The following is a 9135-nucleotide window of genomic DNA, read 5'->3' on the forward strand; positions in this document are numbered from 1 at the left end:
CCATGTTTTTGTGACCCTATATTATGTTGATTGTATTCCAAGTGCATATTTCAACAAGGTTATAAAAGAATTATAAGGATTGGGAGATGAACTTATATTGTTCCACAGAAAACGACTTCTTTTGGGAATAGGAAATGAACTAAATATACTATCTTTGAAAACTGTGTAGGTTTTTGGACTGTAATTGAGATTGATGTTACGCAGGGTCCAATTTAGATACAAAAAGTTCGAATAATTGAGCTTCAATATCAGTTAGGCAAATATTATCATCGACACATCTTTGGTCCAATCAAATTTAAGTCTGGTCGTTTATTTATTTATTTATTTTTGTGTTAAATTTATAATAATACTGTCAGATTATGAATATCAAATTTGTGATTTATTATATTATTTTTTTGGACGATTTTGAATAATTGAGCTTCAATATCAGTTAGGCAACTATTATCATCGACACATCTTTGGTCCAATCAAATTTATGTCTGGTCTTTTATTTATTTATTTATTTATTTTTGTGTTAAATTTATAATAATCCTGTCAGATTATGAATATCAAATTTGTGATTTTTTTAAATTATTTTTTTTGGACGATGTATATGAATTTAATTATGTTAGCAACGATACAGTAATAAGAAAATTGAAATTGTATCATAATGTTAAGCATTATTTTATTGTGTTTTATTTTTATCAAGTATTTAGTTCCACAGATATTAATGTTTCACTGCAATATTACACTGAAATATTATTTTAAAATCAATTAAAAAATACAGTTCATGTCTCTCTTTAATTTTTTTTTTCTAAATTTTTAGAAATCAGAAAGAATATATAACAATAATCGAAAAAGAAACTAATAAATTAAAGAAAGCAGTATTTTCAAGAAGGAAAGTGATGGCACATTCCAACATGTTCAATCATGGTAAACAACAAAAAAATAGAGCAAATGGTCAGCAAGAAATAAATAAATAAAAAATAAAAAGCAAATATTCAACGAATAAATAAAATAAACATATTAAAATAAAGAGCAAACAAGTCCTTTAAATAGTGGTTTAGCTTTCGTTGTTGTGGGTAAAATTATCTCAGAGACACTGCATTATTTACGGGAATTTACTTAAAAGTGACCAGATAATTAATATATTGGGATAACTTTAACTGCACCTAATGGAAATAATTACTGGCTTTGTCCATATCTGGAGGGTCTAGAAACTAGAGATTTTCAAGTGACATTTAATTAATGATTAAATATTAGCTTGACTTTTCATTTTGTCAACATCTCACCTTAACTTCAATCTTATTCCAGCAATATCAGATTTGATATACAGAAAATTGATGGTCTACAAATAAAGTTAGATGATATTTTATATTCCATTTAAATATTAATTAATTTCTGATTTGCAAAAATAATTGTTTATGCTGTGATTATATGGATTCTGATGGAGAATATTTCATGAGAACTGTTTCTTATTTATTTGGTGTATTTAGTTGTAGTTTGTAAAATGGAGATAGTAAAAATTGATATTTTCGCAATATTATGATTATTTTCAGATTTATACTTTGTAAATGTATCATATATTACTAGTGTTTTTTTTAATTATTATTATTGATTAGTATGCAGGTATTATTTAACTATCCTATCGGAGTTAAGATGAGAATGGTTCGGTAGTACTTTTGCAATGTGGGCATTAGTCGCCCTTCCTTTAATTGTAGGAATGCAGGTTGTTGTATCGGTACCTTTGGAATGACAAAGTGTTCGATTGCAGGTATTCTTTCTCCTTCTCTTGCGTTAGGTGTTGGGATATTAAACGTCCACCTGGCAACATTCGATATATAATATAGTGTATCAGGTGTATGGTTGATATTTTGTGTATTTTAAATATTTTTAAAGAAATTCACTTAATTTATGACTTTATTTATTTGCTTATTTATTTATTTATTTATTTTTGTAATTTTAAATTATTTTATTATTTTCGTTATAATTCATTTATTTTATTTAAAAACTATTGTTAGGATATTTATTTAAATATTTATTTTTACTTCATTTTATTTAATTTTATTTTCTAGGACACAAAAAATAATAGTTTTACGAAAATGTTTTTAAATGAGGAAAATTTTCAAAAATAAATGGATAGTAAGGATTTTGAGAGAAAATTTGCTTTCTAAATGATTATTTTATTTCTTTTTTGTTTACTATTTATTATTATTATTTTTATTGTTTCTTTTGTTGTTATCCTTTTTATTATTTATTATTGTTACTTAGGATGATTGGCAACTTATCATTTTTTTAAAAATTTTTTTTCTTTGTTTTCCTAACACATTCTCCTACATCCATTTGGCGCGGCTTATTTGACTGCGTTCTTTCATTGCTATACGATGTAAATTTTTTTTTTCTTTACTTTGTTACTATTTTATTGTTCCTCATTTATCTATGATAATTATATTTCTAATTACTCTTAGAATGCTACAATGTAAATTGTGGACCTCACAATTTGTATCAGTTTAGTTACTTGTTCATCATATGTTTTATTTTTTAGTGTTGCAATTTGTGGACAATGTAGTAAAGAGGAGAAATAAGGTTGTTACATATTTAGAAGTGTGTTTTTCATACAAAAAATTTTGAAAAAATCCTTATGATAAAGAAATTCTGTCGGATTATCTATAAAATTTCTAATGGAGTTTTTCCTAATTGGGATCCATTTAAGATTCCAGAGGAAAATTCCTGCAGAGATCCTAACGTAATCTCCACCAGATTAATTAGTTAGGTAATTGAAATCTCAAAGTAAATTTAAATAAAACCACTATAAACTATATATGTGTACATAGCTACTAATGTGTGCGAGTTGGGCATTATATGATGGCCAACAGGCTTCCACTATGCAACTTGTCGATACAGTACATTACATATGATAATCAGGATCGCATTGACAAAAAATAACTTAATATGCTAATAATTCGCCCAAAAAAAATAAAATAAAAAATTTAATATGCTAATATCATTTCATTAACTCATAATTTTTCGAACATTATCGATATTTAATCAATAAAATTTTTCATTTTGAAACGCCTCCTATGCATGGCTCCGACGGAAGAATAATATTAAAAGACAATGGATTTTCTATCTCCTATCAATCATAGAATCCCACCTCTAAAAAATAGTTGTTCTTTTATATGCTCTTTCATTTTTTCAATTTGCTATATTTTTAAATAATGTAATATTATTTTACTGGTCAGACAATAGACAGAACATCTGGGTCCTTCAAACACTTCAATTTATGTTATCCCGTTTAGAATATTACTTGTAATGTACAGTTTAAACAATTATTTAATATTTCCACTAACCATTAAAAAAGAAAAACCCTTAAAAAAGCTGATAAATAAATTCTTTATTATACGTTTTCTATTATTTTCTTCCTTGGATTAATTTGAGTAAGATGTGTATATATAATTTTACCTGCCTCACCATAAAAAGATTTCATTATTTTCATTGCATTGATTTATTAGACCATCAAGTACATAATTACTTGTCACAAATATACATATTTATGCTCCCTGATTAGGAGCAACTGTATCCATCTCGTGTTCATCATTCATATTAGGTTCATCAGAGACATACCTACCCCAAAACCAATGTGCTTTCCATACTCTATTCACCTCTTCAATTGGAACTCCTTTCGTTTCTGGCATGAAGAACGCGATGAAAACAGTCATAATCACGACGAAGATGGCGAAGAAAAAGAAGAGACCGAATTTCATGTGACAAAGTAGTTTTAGGAAGAGTTCTGCAATGAAGAAGGTAAAGAACATGTTAACCGAAACGTTGATCGCTTGTCCTGCTGCTCGGATTTCCAACGGACAAATCTCACTGGGAACTAACCATCCCAATGGTCCCCATGACCAAGCAAATGCAGCTACATATGCACAAATGAAGAACAATAGCAAATCGGCTTCCGAATTCGGTAATGATCCTTGTCCATTGGTACCGAATTTCACCCCGATCATAATTCCAACCGCTATCTACATCCAAAGAGAACAAAAAATAAATATATATTCAACTTATCAATAATGATATAGGCACTAATTTCGCGTGCAAGTGAATGTGGTAAACAATTTAGTGTCTGTAGCACTTACCTGGCACACAAGCATCTGAGCGCCACCTTCAAGGAACAAAATCCTTCTACCAAACTTATCAACTGTAAAGATCGAAACTAAAGTGGCAACCACATTAACTATACCAGTTATGACAGATGACATAAGGGAAGAGTTGTCTTCAAACCCTAAAGTCTGGAAAAGAACAGGTGCATAAAACATGATCACATTTATGCCCGTTAGCTGTTGAAAGAATGGTATGAGGCTGCATATCACTAGTTGAGGCCTGTATTTCGGTTTAAGGATGTTCCTCCATGGGTGTTGCACTTTCTTTGATGCCTCACTCGCTTCCATAAGATCACGAAGTTCTTCATCGACGTCATTAGTGCCGCGAATCTTTTGCAACATTCTTTTGGCTTTCTCCATGTTACCTCTCTCAATGATCGAATTTGGAGTCTCGGGCAAGAAAAATGAACCAACAGTCATTAATATTGCAGGGACGCCTGCAAGACCTAAAGAGAGTCTCCAACCCCATCCGCCGCTAATCTTATTAGTGCCGTAATTAACAAGGTTCGCGACGAGGATGCCGATGGTGATTGCCATTTGGAATCCCATGTTGAGTGCTCCTCTAAGCTTTGCAGGTGCCATTTCGGATAGGTACACTGGAACGGACTGATTAGCGAATCCAACACCAACACCGAGCAATATACGGCCGAGGATCAATAATGCAACGTTTTGAGCAATTGCATTTAGGATGGAACCTATGAGAAAAATTAGACCCCCTACAAACATGGAAGGCTTTCGGCCAAAGAGTTTCGTGACCGATGATGCGAAAAAGGAAGCAACCAAAGCAGCGAGATAAAGTGAGGAGGTGAACAACGTAAGAGCAGCGTTATCAAATTTGCAATATGCATTTTCAGCACCTGATTCGGCTCTCTCTTTCTTCTTTTCTACTGATGGGAAGAACTTCTCCAAGAAAGGTTGCATAGAGGTAACTCCCCCTGCAATAATTTTGGAAATATTTTAGCAATTGACATATTAATCTAACAACAAACTAGTATGTGGAGCCAGGTTTGGGGTAACTAAGATTGAAAATTTCATATCGGCTATAGACTTCGATCATGTATGGTATATAACTGATATGAGGACCACAAAACTTAACGTTAGATCAATAAATAAATAAATAAATAAATAAATAAATAAATAAATAAATAAACTCTTCAAATTTTCACTTGTACGTTTTTCACTACTAAAATTTTTTGATTTAGTCATACAATGGTGATAAATTTCACTTACAAAATAAAATAAACTTATTTTTTTAGGCATCTAGTAATTGAAGGATTAGAGTAAATTTACCTGAAATTCCAAGATCATAACCAAATATGAGACCTCCCATAGCAGCAACCATACAAGTGAACACAACATAGGCAGTCACACCACCATTGTAGTTTTGGCCTCCTCCATAGCTAACAGTTGCACCTCCTGCCATCTTCGTGTCTCCAAAAAGGGTTGAGAGATTAAAGACAGAACTAACCAATTAAGAATAACAATGGGTTCCTTCTTTTTCTTCCTTTTCTTTTATTTCCTTTCTTTTTATCTTCTTTATTGATAAAATCTGGGTTTAATTATAAACACTTATAATATTGAGATTCCCTTTTTTGGTGAAACTAACAATGTTAGGATGTGATATGTAATGTTGTTTGTATGCCATATTAATAGGTCTTTTTTTAGTGTTATCTTCTATAGAGTAATATGAACTTATCAAAAATAACTGTCAGTCTCTTAATTTTTACTTTAAAAAGCATTTATATACATGATAAGAAAGAATTGAATGCCTAATTTTAGAATATTAGCATACAAAACTCAATCATATTAGTTGGAGTAAAAAACAGACCATTAGTTTCTTTCTTGTTGTATAACAAAACATAGGATTGCCGACTTCTGTAAGTCATGCATCTAATGTTTGAAAACTGGCCGTCCATTGGCTGGGCAAAGGTAAGCATAAATGGCTGGAAGTAGCACTTATTATATAGTTTTCCCAGGAAAAGAAGCAACTACTCCTAGCTTTCTTTCTATAGGCATTTTTCTAAGTTTTATCATACTTACTCGCCTTCCTTTCCTGTTGGGTCATTAATGAGATTTATTCTTATTAGTCTAGCCTATTTTAACTTAATTATTTGTTAAATTCCTCAAGCTCCTGTGCTATATAATGTGTTTTGTGCTGTTTTTGTACAAAAGCTTCAATTATGGAATTTGAAGAACATTTGTTAAAATGTTGGATTTTTTATGTATTTTAGAGCTACTTCTTAAGATCCAACTAAAAAAAAAAATTGAAGAGATACCCTAAGAAATTAATGCTAAGGGCATGTACACTCTCTTAAGAGAGTCCGCACGCCACTTTAAAGCTTGAAATGGGCAATGTTACACGAGCTAGGGCTTGTGTACTCTCTCTAGAAAGTGTACAGGCCACTTTGTCCTGCATCCACACAAAGTATGGCATGTGCACTTTCATTCTCTTTGGAGAGTGTAAACATCACTTGCCCTTATTTCTCCCTCTATTTCTTAACAAGATAAGGATTTTAACGAGGCATGTGACTTGTTTGTGACATTTTATGAGCTATATGATGAAGATCTAAGGGTGGAGATTAGGCTTTTGGGGTAAAGATTATGATGGCTTTTGAGAAGGTGGATATATTATTCCAAAAAAGGCATAGCAAAGTAGAGCTTTTGGAGAAAAGAAAACACACAAACACAAATTTACAGTGAGAAGCTCTAGTTCTAGAGAGAGAAAGTTTAGGAATTAAAGAAGTTTGAAGATCTACAAAGGATAAAAGATTGAAGGCTCAACAAATCTAGTTTTCTTTCCCTTGTTATTCTCTCAATTTGTATTACTAGAAAAATTCTTGGATTTGTCAATGAAGAATGATAAAATTTATGAAATTCTATTTTGATTATATTAGATGTTTGTTTCTATTCATGAATATATGCTAGATGTTTGATCTAGGGTTTTGATGTTAGATTTTGATTGTGATGATATAATTTAATTGATTAATGATTTAATTCATTTTCAATTATTTGTGCTTCATTGGTATAATTGATAAATACACCTAATTAGATCGAAAAATTAGTTGAGTGTTGTCTGAATGTGTGAAGTTTAGCTTGATAAAACATAATTTGCAAATTGATGACCGGGAAGACACAACTCTAATTGAGCTTGGAAAAGTTATATTGGATCTTATATAATTACAATCCAAGTCTTAATAGAGTTTTAGAAAATCATTTGATATTAGGATTATAAAATTGGACTTAATTGCTTGGTTAATTGGTATAATTAGGGCGAGATTCCAATTTGAGTAAATTTTTTAATATCTTGCTTGCCTTGAGATAGGAAGTGAGTTAAATTAGAAACCCGATTGGATTGGAAATGTTTGTTAATTACCAATTAGGTAGTTGCATGATTAGTTTAAGTGAAAACAAGGTCCTAGATCATGTTTGAATTCATAGATTCCTTATATAATCATTGATGTGTATCTATTCTTTCCATTTGTCTCCATTATATTAGGCTGGTATTTAATATTGGATTAGCATTTACTAATTAGCTTAATTTTCATATAGTTGATTGTTTGAATAAAGTTGGATTATGATTATCATGATACTTGGCCAATTAAACAAGTCCAATCAATGATCGTGAGAACTATACTCTATTACTTTATTGCTTAGTCAGTGGGATCAAAACCTTTGAGTGTGGGATATGATCACATGATTCAATTAAGTCCTTATGAATCATGCTTATCAGAGGTAGCATCTTGCCTAGCAAGAGATTGCACTGGTAAGTCACATACCCATACCCTGGAAGTCTCCCCATTCTTTACCTCAGAGGTGATTGTTGTTTGCATAACTTAAGGTAGCTAATAGATTCATATAATTACTAATATTTTTGAAAAATACATCCAAAAAAATTCTTAAAAATATTAAAATATTTGATTATGTAAAATATAAAAAAAATTAATTATATTCTTGAAGTCTACAATTATTATATTATTTATATTCTTCACCATACATATATACATATTGTTTTAGAAAACTCAAATTCAAAATCATTATTTAGCGCAAAAACCACTAGGTTGTCCCTTTTGGAACATACATAGAATAATTTGAAAAAATTTATAAACAAATTATATACATATTCAGACACATTATCATCTATATATACATGGTAATTAGAAAAGGAACCTCATCTCTTAGCTCGAAATGAAAGCTTGCAAAATTGTCTGTAGCAAATTTGAGATTCCTTTACATCCTCCCTCAAGCTAGGAAGAAAAGGAACCTTATCTCCAAGCTCAAAATGAAAGCGTGCAAAGTTGTCTTTAGGAAGATACTTGGTGAAAATATTAGCAAGTTGATCATGAGTGGCAACATACTAAGTAACATGCGTGCCTAAAGGTACCATCTCAAGTAGTCAATTTCTATATGTTTGGCTTGAGCATGGAACATTGGACTAATACTCATATAAAAGGTACTTAGGCTATCATAAAAACAATTCAAGAGAAGTTGATAAATAAATACCAATGCCTCCAAGAAGAAAAGAAATCCATATAATTTCAGCCATAGTAGATGCCACAGAATGATACTTAGCCTTAGATTTGGATTAGGAAACTGGTGGTTGCTTCTTGAACACCAAATATTCTATTAGCACCAAGAAAAATCGATGTAGGAATTTTCTAATTAAACATATAAAATCTTAATAACAAAACATCCAATAAAGAAGATACTAGAAAAGCTTAACTTGGCACCCAAGTTTTACATTTTCTTAAGAAAAATGAAAGGAAGAAGATGATTCTAATGAGAATTGGCTAGCTTAATACATATATATATAAGCTTAATAATGAAAATGATGCATTTTAGAAAATTATTCATAAAGATCAAAACGGTGTGTTTTGGCGGTTGGTATTTAGCACACGTGAACCTTGGTACTGCCACTTTGACAGTCAAATTTCAAATGTAAGTCTTAAGATTTGTGATCGTTAGAGGGATTAATGCTCTATTTTTACTGTTGTTT

The 9135-nt window shown here is 30.7% G+C and overlaps 1 protein-coding gene across 1 annotated transcript; it reads right to left on the reverse strand.

The window, feature by feature from the left end:
* Window positions 1-3530: 3530 nt before the first annotated feature.
* On the reverse strand, window positions 3531-5565 carry LOC107411398 (sugar transport protein 10). Its single transcript, XM_016018978.4, has 3 exons — window positions 5433-5565; window positions 4119-5077; window positions 3531-4004 (listed from the first exon to the last, which is right to left on the reverse strand). The coding sequence occupies exons 1-3, from the start codon at window positions 5563-5565 to the stop codon at window positions 3531-3533; spliced, it is 1566 nt and encodes a 521-aa protein (XP_015874464.3).
* Between the last annotated feature and the right edge of the window lie 3570 nt (window positions 5566-9135).

Source organism: Ziziphus jujuba, chromosome 11, assembly GCF_031755915.1.
Source record: "Ziziphus jujuba cultivar Dongzao chromosome 11, ASM3175591v1".
Lineage (NCBI taxonomy): Eukaryota > Viridiplantae > Streptophyta > Magnoliopsida > Rosales > Rhamnaceae > Ziziphus > Ziziphus jujuba.

Coding starts and splice junctions, on each gene's coding strand:
- LOC107411398 (XM_016018978.4), bottom strand. CDS start 5,565: ATGGCAGGAGGTGCAACTGTTAGCTATGGAGGAGGCCAAAACTACAAT. Junction 5,078..5,432: donor TTATGATCTTGGAATTTCAG/GTAAATTTACTC, acceptor AAATTATTGCAG/GGGGAGTTACCTCTATGCAA. Junction 4,005..4,118: donor CTCAGATGCTTGTGTGCCAG/GTAAGTGCTACA, acceptor CTTTGGATGTAG/ATAGCGGTTGGAATTATGAT.